Source organism: Tympanuchus pallidicinctus, unplaced genomic scaffold, assembly GCF_026119805.1.
Source record: "Tympanuchus pallidicinctus isolate F22 unplaced genomic scaffold, pur_lepc_1.0 scaffold13, whole genome shotgun sequence".
NCBI classification, from domain to species: Eukaryota; Metazoa; Chordata; class Aves; order Galliformes; family Phasianidae; genus Tympanuchus; species Tympanuchus pallidicinctus.
In genome coordinates, this window is record NW_026294648.1 from 7280661 (window position 1) to 7295267 (window position 14607).

The 14607-nt window shown below is 44.1% G+C and overlaps 1 protein-coding gene across 2 annotated transcripts in view; it reads right to left on the reverse strand.

Annotated features, from left to right (window-relative positions):
* The window catches only part of LOC128075754 (vascular endothelial growth factor receptor kdr-like), a 120005-nt gene that overhangs the window by 70720 nt on the left and 34678 nt on the right, over positions 1-14607 (reverse strand). For both annotated transcript variants that reach the window (XM_052672741.1, XM_052672742.1), the window contains exons 4-5: positions 3968-4095; positions 743-902 (exon numbers count right to left, since the gene is read on the reverse strand). In XM_052672741.1, the coding sequence (XP_052528701.1) occupies positions 743-902; positions 3968-4095 (288 nt within the window). The remainder of the gene's footprint in view (positions 1-742; positions 903-3967; positions 4096-14607) is intronic.

Sequence of the window (14607 nt, forward strand, 5' to 3'; positions counted from 1 at the left end):
AAGAAAAATAGAAAGAGAGATTTACAGGATCTTTATTTGGCTGCCACACAAATTCATTGTTATTTAAAGCTGAGTGCTAATTGCATAGAAGGATGCTATAATCTAATGGGAATGAAGTCACAATCTCTCCTTGTGAAAAATACAACGTACAAAGAAAGAAAGAGAATACATTGAAAAGAAAGGAAAAATAAATTAGAAGTGGATTTTAATTAATCTCCAGCATTTCAAAATTTAATGATTGGTAGCTGCAAATTTGGATATAAATTCTGAGCTGAAGGTCAACTGTAAATACAAGGGAAAAGACAGAGTAAATCACCATGAGAAACAGGATAAAAAAGCAAATATATGAATATGTTAATGAGGTTTTTATACCATGATCTCATGTGTTTAATGACCAGAAACAAAAAGAAATCTAATGTTTTGCTTATTCTAAATTGGCATTTGCTTTGGTGTAAATACTGCTCTATCCAAGCAAACAAAGCTGTGGTGAGGTTTGAATAAAATGCTCCTGTTCTGTACCACCTCAACACTCGGCAGTTTGAGTGGATCAGGCAAGTTCTATTGAATAGGAAAACAAGGGGAAGAATCAGTTTGCTGTAAGTGCTGCAGTTTGGATGTGCTACAGATACATAACAATTAGATATATCAAATATTCCTAGGGCTAGCCAATAAATAATAGCCGGGGGATTAGCAATGAAGCAGAAATACTGTGGTCATTCCTTGGCACACAGCAATCACTCACCCAGTTTGTGTACGAGGTAATAGGATGAGAACACACTTCCAGTGATGTTTGCAGTGCATGCGAGTACTCCAGAATAAGTAAAAGAATGAGAGGGGATGACAAATCCTCTTTTTGGGTCCCACACCATCTTCCTGAAGTCTAGCTTTTCAAGATGAGGATACTGAAAGAGAGCAGGCAAGAGGAGGTGGCTCAGACATTCCCTTTCTCCTCAGGTCATCAGGCCAAGCAGCCAAAGCTGTTCTGCTTTATTACTAGGGAGATATTTGACCTTTCAGAGTGGTTGGGCTCATTCCACACACATCTCAGGCAACAACAACATGTGCAAATAGGAGAGTCCTCCCTGAGGTACAACTGTTTGAAATCCAAAACTTGGACATCGTAACTGGGGCTCTTGATTCAGTAGCCCCAAACCTCTCAGACCTTATGCAAGATGTGGTGCCACCCATTGTAAATCCGGCTTCCCTCATCTCTTTACTGCAAGTAATTTTGCCTGTCTTATGGAAGCTTTGCAGGGTAACCTTTTTGGAAGTGCCTAGGAACAAAATCTTGCTTTATGCACTATGGGTATGCACCATGCATTTTTCTCAAAACACCATTCTCTGATTCTATGATTAACATAGTAGCATAGACATTAGTTGTCTTAGATTCCTAAATATTTGTATTGTTCTGTGATTCTTGAAAAAAAGAATCATAATGTTGCTCTTCATCTTTTGTGTGCAACACACAATTTATTCTTCTGCCTCCAAACAAACAGTATTCCCGTATTAGCAGTGTGGTTTAAATTGGATTCAGTTTAAATAACACTCCTCTTCTGATGAAATTTCAGCTCCAGGCTTTGAGAGCTGATGCTCATACCTATCCTGGGAACCTGGGAACACACTGTTGGTTGGGATGGCATTGCTTTATGTCCTTTATTACTAAGTACTCAACACAGAACAAAGACCGTGGAAGTAAGAGTTTGGGGCAGATGCTGGTGGCATTGCTTTGGGATGGCAGGCATGGCTTTCTTCTGGAGCAGCAGTTCTTTTCTGACAGTCATAAGAAACATGGATTTTGGGAAGATGCTTTCAAAGTAATTGAGCTGTGCAGAGCCATTAGGAAAATTCAGGAAAAGCTGCAGAACGAGATCTGAGACCTGGGGCTTAATCGTGCTTTAACACCCATGAAGGTCAAAGCTGTAAGTGGCAAACGCACACTGAGCCAAATCAGTGACTAAACAGATCTGACAGGATTGAAAACGCTTTTTTGCCCATAATTAAAATCATTTTAAGCAAAACTAAAAATTCGAGTCTTGTGTCTTAGCATTGTTTCTTAATAACAGAGACGATCTGCAGAGTTAGCCGGGATCTGTTTGGTATTAGTGAGTGGTACCTTTCCCCATACATATTTAAAGGCCAGAGAGTGCAATGATTTTAAAGTATAATGGTAACATAAGGAACTTAATTTACGGTGGGAAAAGTACATTTTCTAAAAGAATAATAATATGTGATAAAGATGAATTTCATGGTTTGGCAGCCCCGCTCCCTGATGGCGAGAGGAAGGGGAAGAAAAAATAACCCTACACAGGAGGCCCTTTTCAACACTACACACATATTAAACATCTCCATAGAATATTCAAAAATATATATTTAAACAACCAAACAAAAAACGTCAGTGCTGCTTGAAGGAAATCACAGCGGCTTTCCTCCCTTTGAAGTTCGCTGTCTATAGGAGATTAAATTTGGAAGCAGAGGATGTTCTAAATCTGTCCGCTCCCTCGCTCACCTCTCGTCCCACAGCCGCACCTCCGCCCCTCTCCACCCCGCTTCCCCTGCGCATGGGAAGCCGCCGCCTCGGCTCCACGCGGGCCGTCGGATCCCCAGTCGGGCTGTGCTAGAGGTGACTTTCTGGCTGCTGCAACTGGCACGCGGCTCCTGAGAGCGTTCCTGTGGGAGCGGCGCTCAGCATCCCATCCCTCCCTGTGCCCTGCTGCTCCCCATTGCAGGGGAAGACTCTGTGGGGGACAGTTTTCTCTGTAATTCAACAGGGAGATTTCAGTGGAGATTTCATTTCTCTAGCAGCTTGCCTCAAGGTAAAGGACTGCGTTTGAAGAAATTACCAGGGGAGAGTTTAGCTGGTACACAGGAGAGCCGAGTTGCCTGTAAATAAGGGGATAAATCAGGGAGCTCCAAGGCCCTGTTTAGGCTCATGTGACTCTATTCCAGCAGCGAATTTGGTTGAAGTAGGCTCACGTAAGATGGGGATGTTTCATTTTTATAGCCAAGGAGAAGGTGATAACAGTTATCCAGGCCGAAGTGATAAGCTATAAATGGAGAGCAGCCTTATCCCCCCACTTTTAATCCCTACTGACAAAACTTAAAAATAGAGATCTGCTAAAGCAATAAGGCTTGTGCTGTCCCTGTGCACGTCTGCTGGAAATTCGCCATCGCTTTCTGCAGGAGCTGAAGCTCTGTATCAGGCCTCTGTGTTCCATGTGCTGGCTCTCAGGAGGAGACGCCCAACACTCAAGAGAGGCAGAGCCCCTCAGACCAGAGCCAGGCATCACGTATCTGTGTTCCCTGCTGGCACACCACCTTCAGCAACACAGCAGCACATCTCACAACCCTTCCAGAACAGATCGTGGAAAAGGGGCAGCGGCAGAGGCAGCAGGGCAATGGAGAGGCACATCACCTCCTGGGCAAAAGGCAGGATTGGAGCTAGGAGACCCATGTTCTTTTCCTTCTTCTGAGACAGGCATATTTCTGAAGTGGTTCTGAATCTCTTTAACTGAGCAATTACATCCCTATTGACTGAAGAAGCCCACAACCCTAAATTTCTATTTTTATTCCACAGACCATTCTGCAGCCTTGACATTCAGGTGTGGCTGCTGCTGAAGGAAATAGCCACTTATTTCTAAGATCAAAACTTGGTTTTAAGTTCCGAAATCAAGCAGAAATGGGCAACAGTTCTGAGAGGTTCACGATATAAAATTGATAAGCTTTAATGGAGGAACATCAAACTATGGAATGTGAAGAACATTTGATAAACTCAACCGAATCCCACCAACAGCCTTATGCACAGTTCACCACTAATACACTGTGATGGCAGTGCTTCCAGATGATTACTGCCTTTTCTATTTCCTTCTGAAACATACCTAGCTTCATCAATTTTATTTTTCACATTTACCCACCGTGATGGCACTGCAGACCTCTGAATTGTCTGAATTTCTCCAAACCAGCCACTTACCTTGGTAAGTATGGGTCTGATATCTGGAGAAGTGACTTGGCAGGGGATAACAACTGTTTTCTTAGTCTTTAGAATGTAGATGATTTTGGGATGCTCCGGGTGAAACTCCACAAATGGATTTCTGTCGTCTGCAGAGAGAAGAACACTGGTTTGCAGAACCATTCCTTTGCTGATCAGAGCCCACTGTTACACATGACAAGACATCCAGTGGCATCTCGAATATCCTATTTTTAACCTTATTTTGCTAGTTTGTAGCACAATCATATTAAAAAGAAATAAAAATCCTTTTCCTATCCGTTCCCCACCTGTAACAATGCAGTTAATAACTGGCTCCGCAGGTCTCCATGGCACATGGGTTAGTTCTTTCCTCAATGCTCTGAATTTCTTTCACAGCTGCTATTACACTGCAGCACATCAGAATTCCACAGCAATTAAGTGTCACCATAAGGGTACAGATTAACACAGAAGTAACTTGGTCACACCTTTAGAGAACTGTAGGATTTTCTACAGATTTGCCACAATAAATCAGACAGGATATACATATATCATAGAAATAAATAAGAATCAGAGGTAGTTTAATTTAATAAAGCTTCTGAGCCTTACTGATTTTTCATTGTATGGATACAGTGATGGTCATCAGAAGATTAAAAGAATGTGAGACCATCAAGCAGTCAAGATTTTTGTAAAAAAATTCTTTAACTTGATATCCTACGGTATAAAGTTTCAGATGCCATTCAGCTAATCCAAAGCTGACTACAGCATGCAATGCAGGCAACCAGCCATTTTGCTTTGGAGTATGCTGTTGACAAGACAGTGTATGGATGCCATACAGTAACATCAACCTGCCTAGAACCTGCCTCTGAATGAGCCTTGCATCCTCCTGCTGTGTTTCCTTTCTAATCCTGATGTAATATTGAGGGATTTTTATAGAGTAAAAAAATCCATTACGAATTGCTTGGAGGATCTAGCTACGCTCTTGTGGCTCCTTGTGTCCCCTCTTTGTAGGACGCTGGTCTGAGCTGCCTGCATGGAGTGCAGCATCTTCAGTACATGCTGCTCACTGTCCAGGTGCCTCGTGAACACAAAAAGCAAAGCCACAGGCTGTGTTTAGGAGTCTGATCGGTGCCATTGCTGTGCTCTGCCACCACTGTTCCAGTCCAGCTGACCACGACCCCGTTGCCTAAGGGCATTCTCTCACTTTGCATCTAGGGCTGTTGTGGCAGCTGTTCTATGATTAAAGAAAGCCTCAGTTGAACTAAGTGTTAGGGTAAGGCTATCTGTGCGTCCCTTTAGCCCCTGTATTATTGTATCAGAGCTCTCTTCTTCATCTGTCAGAAGAACTGAGAATGTTCTTAAATCTCCAGGAAAAGATGATAAAATATTTCTCTAACATTTTTAGCTAGTGAGGAAATAGCTCTGTAATTGAAATGTTCAAAATTCCAAGTACTCCTTTCTGAGAGTTCTCTATTTTGGCTGTTATTGACAAGGGGTTCAAATAAATGGCAAAAGCCTCCCAAATTTCTCCTTTCCAGTAACCCATGTGTTGGCAAACAGTGTTTTGCTTCAAATCAAGGGGGATCCATTTTCTGTTTAAAACAAGTGTTCACCCTTTGGGCAGCAGGGAGCAGTTGTATTCTGTGCTGGTCTACCTGTCATTAAATAGGAGTGAAGTGCTCAAGTATGTTGCAAGGGTCAAACGCACTGCATTGAGGTGCTACAGTTATGTTATAGCTGCCAGTTTACACCATTTCACTTAAGTGCGTTAAATTAAGCTTTGATGGTGAGAGACTTTTAGGCTTTGAAAAGAAAATCTATCACTGGCTGGGCAGCACATCCCTCTTCACATCATCTCTCAGCTCTGGGAGTTTTGATCTCCTGCTAGAAATCAGTGCTGCTTATTGGTGACCTGTAGAGTAGTTTGAATGCAGAGTGTGAGGTTTGGATTTGCTTGTCCATTCCAAAATACAACTCCACTGGCAAAGGAAAACAGAAGTGGTTTATCTCACTCACTTTGTCTTTGTTACCCCACGACTGTTAACTTGTCTGGGAATAGGTCATTCATATGGAGATATCAGCGTTCATTTCTTTGCTAATGACAACAGTCCCTGCTTAAGGAATGCCATGGAAATGTGTGGGCGCTCTCACTTTAAATCAATCTCAAAGAACAAACTGGATGTGGAGTTGGAGTTCATGCTCTCCACAGCCCAGAACAGTTTTCCTCACAAAAACATGAAGCGTGAGAAGTAAGGACTGAGGCAGGATAGTGGGACTGTCGGCTTTTGTACTTTTGATAGCTTAATTTTAGCTGAGAATTGGAAATAGGGTTCTTAGCAGATGAAGTGTGCTTCAGTCATGATGGAATCAAATGGTGGCACGGCTTATCAGAAAGGTCAACACTGCCAGAGTTGTTTTACAGAAGGACCTGGATCGCTGTGCAGGTACAGGAGCTGCGTGCTCAGCGTGGGGAGCTGTGATAAGGGGCCAGCAGGGGCCCTGCAGAGCTCTGGCTGCTCGCTTTCTGATCTGAACGTAAGGCAGTGAAACTGAAGACAAAGACCAGAAATCGGGATGAAGTCTATCACTTCCAGCAATGCCTTTCCATGTCAGCTTCTATTCCATGCTATTCATTTTTTCTGACTGCATCAATCTATTAAAAACACGTACTGTGGAGGAAAGGCACTGTAGGAAACGTTGTGAGAGATACTATTTAGAATGAAACATAGACCTCTTATCTCCCCACATTTAGGAAGTTTCGGAAACACATCTGAACTTTTTGGCTAGGCAGGCATGGGATCTAATCAAGCCTCCAGCTGAGAAACCTGATCTCGTGCCTACAGCTTTGTAGCTTGTTCCAACCCCTAAAACTAATATGAAATATTTACACTCAGTACGGTTTGTCTACTGCAGTTTCCAAACAGGTCAACTGCATTCTTCTATTGAGTTACATTGCAAACATGTGTTTAATGTTTGTGTGTGAACATTAGTGCTGCTTAGTGCCTCTGTGGTCTTGCTCTCCATCTAACCCATGCTTGGAATATATCAAATGTGATGATACATTCACAGGCAAATTTAAAGCTTATGCAAATAGCGGGAGGCCCTTTTACTTCCAAGAAGACCCTGTCCTTGGATTACTTGCTATAGGAAAAAATCTACTGAGAAACTAGATTTGCATTTCCAGTGAACAGTGAGAGTACAAAAAAGTGTTAGGGGAAGCACGTTCGTATCCATTTCTCCTCTTATGGGCAAAAAGAGAACAACTGCTTTGCCCTGGGACAAAGGGATGAGACAAGAATATAGACCAAGAGGAGACTTGCTATGAAAAAGGAGCTTTTGGCGCTAAACTATTCACAAATCTGGATCAGTTTTTGACTAATTGCTTCAGCTGAATTTTAAAATATTTGTGCCATTGTTTTTAGAAGGAATTTCACTGTTTGTGTAGAAATTGAAAGTTAGAAAGTTTAAAAAACAGCTATTTAAAACAAACAGCAATGTTTGTTTAAAAAGCAAAAAAATCAAAAGAAGGTAGCTAAGCAAAAAAGTTAAATAATCCTAAAACATAGGAAAACACTGAATTATGCAATAATTGAAGCACTTCAGTCAAAACATAACACAATTTCTCTGAAGTATTTCCTCTCCACAGAAAACAAACCATTCCTTAACCCCATTCTCCTCCATCGTTTCTCCTCACCTCAGGACTGACGTCTGCCAAATCTTCGGCATCACAACAGAACTAAAAATAATCCACTTATTTAAATTGTAAATGGAACAGATACTCATAGTCGTGACACTGCTTAGTGACTGAAGAACACCTCAGAGGGAAGCATGAATTCACAGCCTATACTGCATGAGCTATATTTCATTCCTAACTGACTCCTAATGGCTGAACTGACGTATGGCTGAATTGCTGTATGTCTAGACAGTTGCTAGAATTACACTGTCCCAGAGCATAAGCTACTATCTGAACCGAAAGGCAAAATATATACATTCAGCCTTTCACATTACCACTTAAAATCTAGATAGGGCTTTAAAATCTCTTGGCAAATATCAGCAACAAAAAGCAGCTCTGGGTTATAGGGACTATTGAGCCCCAAAGAGGACCAGTGCGCAGAGCAGCAGAGCTGTGCATCCTGCAGTTTGCTGGTGCTTCATTCCAGCTGCTCTAACAGCCATGAAGGAGGGAGCGAGCCAGCTCCTCTTGCTTTGGACAGGAGAGGCTTTGGACAGGAGTGTTTCCCAGGCAGCTGGGCTGCTCATTTAACAGATAAGCAAATTAAAGTGGCTCAGCCTGGGATCTTAACAAAATGACAAAGAATAAATACGGAATAGGGAACGAATCAAGTGCTAGCTGATACTTTTACAGTTTGCTCAGAAAAAAAATGGAGTCCTTCATGAAACTCTTACATGGGTCAGACTGACTGGCACAGAAAAATGATCTGCTGGACACTGGGAGTGTCACTGCCAGCTTTACAAACACGTTCCCCACCGTCAGTTAATCAGCAGGCAGTTTACTCACTGTAAAAAAAGCCTCAGAGAGACAGAACTTCTTGAAACAAAAGGGACAGGGTCACTATCCTTTAAAAATGATAACCTGGGCCTCAAGGAAGATCTCAGACTCCAGATGGTGGAAATCAATTGCACTCAACTGTCAAACTGGGAAAGCTGTGTCATGGAAAATGCAGGTGCTGTCCTGCAATGCAAGGCTTGGAAGCCCTGCTCTTAGCAGCGCTGAACTCCAGGAAAAAAATTCTTAGCAAAGAAACACTTGATGAAAATAGCTTGGCACATCTGTTCCTCCTGAGATGGGAAGGTAATATGCCCTATGAATCTTACCCATAAGAAAACACCCATAAATTCCCATAGGACAGCTAAGAAGAATAATTTACTGCAGGCTGCAAAGCTCATTATATGTGAAGAAAGACAAGAGCTGCAGCACGTGAGTGACTGATCGGGAGGCAGAGGCCCCTTCCTCCAGCCCCAGGCTGGCCGGCCCTGCAGGTCAGTGGAGGTTTGCAGGAAACTGCGGCCAGGTCAGGTGCTGCCGCTCACCCTGCACAGCTTGGGGGGAACGTGCAGCAAACTGAGGAAGGCAGGGCAGCGGGGGAGGGAGCCTGCAGAAAATCAAGCACACTGCGCACAAAGCAACTCAAAGGTCAAGTGCCTACAAGAACATGGCTTTCCTTCAGGCAGAGAAGCCCTTCATGTTTAAATTCTCTTTCTGCCCAGGACACGATTAATTACTGCTGGAGATGAATCCCTTCTAACTCAGCCACTTGGGCAGCGCACAGCTTGCTCCCCAGGCCCGGCAGGGATGCACTACACTCCTCCACTCAGCGTGCTGGGCGCTCAGGATCCTTCCTTCCCAGCACTGCATCCCCTGCGTGTTCAGAGCATCCTCCTGACACGTGTGCACAGGACTTCGTACAGGGCGTTGGGTGCTTTTCATTTCTGCTCCTGTTTCGTACATCGTGAAGACAAATTGTCTCATGGCATTTGTATCACATCTAAACCTGTGGAGATAACATCACCTCTCCCTTCAGTTACCATCCACCAGCTCACAGATGACACACACTAAGTGGCCTTTGAGGGCAGTCATGTTTCGTGCACCACTGTTCAATTCTTTCAAATTCCCAAAAATTCTCAAGTTTCAGCTGGATTCATTCAGTCCAGTCTTCAGACCACGCACTTTGCTTCTCACTTTGTTCCTGCTGAAGACACAGTGAAAGTATACACCCTCCCCATTTCTCTTTTTCCTTCAGTAGTATCTTACAAGAACAGAGTAACTGGAAAGTCTGAGGGATCAGTTTCTCAGGTCTTTTGGTTCGTTTTTTCACATTAAACCCCATGAGTTTTTTCTTCTTCAAAGCCAAGAACACTCAAAACACTCATAATTGTTATCAGTTAAGTGACACTTTGGTCACGAAATTTTGGAAGGCATTACAAGAAAATTGCCTGACTTGCTGTATTCATCCTGGTAGCCCATTGAAGTTTCCAGGTGCAGAGGTAACATCTAGAAAGTCATCTTGTTTTGAAATTGGATCTTTGAAAATAAAGGACTTTTCAGTTTGGCAGGCAAATGAAAAGAATCAGTGGTGGAATGTTTAGATTAAACAGAAAGCAGAATATTTTATCTTTAGGCAAAACAAAAGTGACTGCTAAGCCCCCAGAAGCCATTCTGAGTCAACATGAAGCATTTTGTTTTGGTCAAATGAAGTACATTCTTCCTTTGCAGATTGCCATTAGAAACACAGGAATATTTGTAGAGAAAAATATTATTTCATAGAATGTTACTTCAAAAATTGTGCGAGCAAAATTCCTTTCAATGCTGAGCAGAAAAAAAAACCAACAAGACAGAATGGATTTTAAAAAAAGTCTCCATGCATTGGCAAAAACTATGTTTCAAGTGTCAGATGAATGCATAAATTCTGATTACCCATTATACAAGACTTTCAGCAGACACAGAGTTGGTGGGACACATTCCCCTGCTGAAGTCCCATCGCTAAGAACTGATCTCCTATGTTAACTGCTGCCAGCTGCTCAGCTGGGGTAAGGCTCAGCAATCAGTGATTACTGGGTGGAAAACCAGTGAGAAAAAAGAAGTGGGGGAAATGTGTTTGTGATTTTGTCTGTCAGGCTTTTGTTTAGGAATTCTGTATGAGTTTAAAGGAGGAGGCAATTACATCTTGCTGCTGCAAGTCAAGTGCTGTCACTGACAGCATGCCAGAACACAATGCTGCTTGCTTAGCATCATATCTTGCAAGGCTCCTCCACTTTCAAGTGGAGGAGTGAAGTTTAGGATATGATTTGAAGATACTGATTGTCTTGATTGAGAATTGAATGCAGCTCTTTTTTCCCCTGTATCCAGTCTTTTATCCAGACCTTTATATTTGAGGAACAGCACAGAAAGCTCTGCATGTTGACGCAGCCTATATTCCCACACCATGTGGCCCTGAATATGGAGCCAGACCCTTCCACCAGTCTGAGAGACAGCCAGCTTATCTGCTGGGATGCATGCTGAGCAGATGGACACCACGTGCCTGTCTCAGCTAGCTGAGTGTCTGGCAGCACTGTGGCTGTCTTGATGCCTCCAGCGTGAAAGGAAGAAGAAACGTGACTCCAGCATTGGTAATATCTTCTGGAGAGCAAGCCAAAGCCCAAGTCAGGGCTGCTTCTCACAGTCAAATTATCTCTGTGAACTGTCAAGAGAATTAAGGAGGCAGAAATCAGCTTCAAAGAATGCTGAAACAAAAATATGGTCATGTGAAGGGTGCTTTCATGCATTTCCATCCTCTTTAGATTCTTCTCAACAAGGAATTACGAAGGAGATGGAGCTTCGTATCTCTGGGCTGTGGCATTTGATAAAGAAGGGACTGTGGCTGATGTGACACTCAGCCCTGATGCAGCAGTTGTCCCTCCTGCCTTCTCTGTTCTTCGCAGCAGCAGGGGGAGATCATATCCTTCCCTGTGATGCCGTGCTGCCAGAGCTGATGAGCAGTGAGATGCACGCTTTGATAAGACAAGCTGCTTGGATACATCCACTGCCATGTGAACCACCAGCAGCTGGCTGGGCCTAAGCAGGAAGCCAGTGTTACAGTGTTCACCAATGGACATGTTGAAAGGGTGAACCACACCAGGCATGAGCAGCTTCTGCCCCATGATATCAGGCCCTGCATGGCAGGCAGCACATATGTACTGGGCATGTATATACTGCTTGGTGCCAGTGGTCAGAGGAGGTGGGACTCGCTGGTTTTGGAGTAGTCTGTTGAGCATCAGCCCTATAGTGGCCCTATTTATTTAAAGAAGCAGAGTAGGATCTTTGCCTTGCACAAAAAGTAATAGGGAATGTCTGTTACTGAACTCCTGTTTCCATGTCTTGATGTCCACTACTGTTCTAGTAAAGCAGAACCACTGGTGTGTGTGGACAGGAATCAAAGCACAGCACGGAAACTTGGATGAAGTTCTCTAGACAATATTTTGCAAGATGTGACTGGCTCCAATTACCACTGTAATCAGGACGCACAATTTGCTGACGAAGGAGAGCAAAACAGAACAGAACCCATTTTCCTTCCCGCTCCTCAAGCTGAGTAGTACAGAGAAGTACAGCAAACCCCATGCTGCTATATGGAGCTGAGGGCTGCGAGGAAATCACCACCTAAGCCAAGGTAGCACTGGGCTGGTGCAGGGCACTTCCAGCTGACACCCTGAGGACTATCAGCTCTGTGCTGACAGTATTTCAAATACGAGAGCTGCAAGGGCTGATTTCTGTCTAGGCTGAGGTGTGGAGAAAATCGTTTTGTTTCTGTTTTCCTCCATCTCTGAGTCATGTTCAATTTTACACATGCCCTAGGAAGCCCAGCAGAGAGGGCTCTCTGCGTTGGAACATGAGATACGAGTCTGCCCCTTCCTTGGGCTCAGGAGTCCCAAAGCTTGAAATAAATGAGTACGCACCCTAGGAAGACCATTTGCTTGGGAAGGATAATTGCAGAAGGCAGAGCAGAGAGCTGGCTGCCTCGCTCCCCTATCACTGCAGAGCCTTTCCCTCAGAGCTGCACTGAAATTAGATGAACAGTTAAAAACTTCCTGATTATTTCTACTCCATCCCCAAGCTACTTTGTATTTTCAATGAGGAGAAGGGCGACAGGAGAAGGGGATCGTCTGCTTTTTAATTACAATCCTCGGGACTTGCAGCTGCAGCAGGAAGTGAAAAAAGGCCTTGAGAACGGTGATTCAGGATTGAGGTCCTGAGTGCTCCCTCCCTGCAAACTGGCAGTGCAGCTGAGGCACAGCACTGACCGCTGCCTTCGGTCCCCATGGGCTGCCTGGTGTGTGGGGGTCACGGCCTGAGTGCACGGGGGAGTGCTGCTGCATGCCAGATTCTGGCAGAGCTTAGAAGCTCCACCAGGGAGGCTGTAAAAACAGAAGCAAGCACAGGAAATAATAGCCAGTAAGCTGGGCTTCCGATACAATCATGTACTCATTTTGGTGTCAAGCAGCAGGCCAGGAATGAAGGGAAAAAAATACCATTCCTTCCTTTTTTGGCAATGCTGGCTTGTAACCTCAGAAGAATCTCCAGCCTTCAGGGCCTGGCTCCACATTTTCTCACCCCACCTGGCTCGGTGCTGCAAACAGCCTGCCCAGCCATGCTCCTCCGCAAAACATCCCAGCTCTGGGGCTTCTGCTTCTTCTGGTGCTCAGCAGGAGCTGCGAGTTTCTTCACTTGGAGACAACGGATGGGTTTCTTCGGGATGCCCAGAAACTGCATGTCGAAGTTCCTTAACAGGGCATGTTTAAAAACTGAAGGAAAGGATATGTTCTGAACGCCTCGCTCAGCCCCACGATACACCCTTGCTGACAAACAGCTTTCTCATCCCCAGAACAGCCTGCTGGTATTCAGCAAACACACAGGAATTACAGGGGAAGAGAAGCCCCTCCTGCATCCACGCTGAGGTACAACTTCACCTCCCCAGGGCCGAGCAGCTGCTGCAGGCTGGCAGGTCAGAGCCCAGAGGCAGTTGCAGGCTTATGGGCTGCAGTGCTGTGGTGGGGCTGCGTTGTGGGTGAGCAGCTGTCTTGGGGGGACACGGTGCAGAGCGTCTGCTCACTGGCTCACCTGTGCATGGTGCAGACTGACTCACTTTCTGTACGCTTCCTTCAGCAACTTCTAAAATACACTAAATCTCTTCTGAGATGGGAGAATCTTTGAGGGTGATTTAGAGCAAACTGCCTTGCCATGCTGTTTTTAAGGGGAACATTGGCACAGAACTCTCAGGCTAGCAAGAGGACATCCTGTGATTTTTTTTTAGACTGACACTCTTCCAAGTGCATCACCAGCAAACATTTCATAACTTGGGATATATTCTTAAGATATATACTTAGGCAGTCCCAAAAGATCCATAAGATTTCCTGCTCGTGTTCTCACCATAGAGTCATGGAGTCCTGGGTAGCCAGCCATGGCACTGAGTCAGGATAGAGAATTGAGTTTTCAATGCACTGTTTCCTGACGTGTAGGCATTGAGTTGGATTAACAATCTTGGATGTAGGGCATCTGAGTGGTGTGTAATGAGAAAAGGAAACAGCTCAGCACAAGAACTAGGGTGGATAAAGAAATCAGGGCTTAGAGAAACAAGGGGAAAAAAAAAGAGAAAGGAAATAGAAAGGGAGAAAAAAAGTGACTACAGGAACTAACAAGTAACACCAAAAAGCCACTTTCCGATAAGAGGAAGACTTGCTGGGAAAGCAGGATGAGGGCAGAAAGGGACTATTTACAACAGACATAAAGAGATTGGAAAATCTTATCCACACGCATCACACAGGTGTGTTCACCCAGTACTTCCGAAATTGAATTTAGTTGTGTGGGCAGACCACGTTAGCCAAACCCACTGCATCTCTAGTATTTGCTTCAGTAAGAGGATTCAAAGAATCACATTTAGCAGTTACTGGAAAAATAGAATTCACTCATTTTCTTGAGTATTTGTAGAGAATTGCACAGTAACCCCATTCAGCACCAGTGGATCTCATGCAATCCCTTGCCATGACAAAAAACGTCAGCTCCTTTGTCTGACTACTCACCATCTCAGCTTGGAAGACCCAAAATGATTTCACAGTTTAGTAAATCAATCGTCAAATGAACTGGAAAAATACAT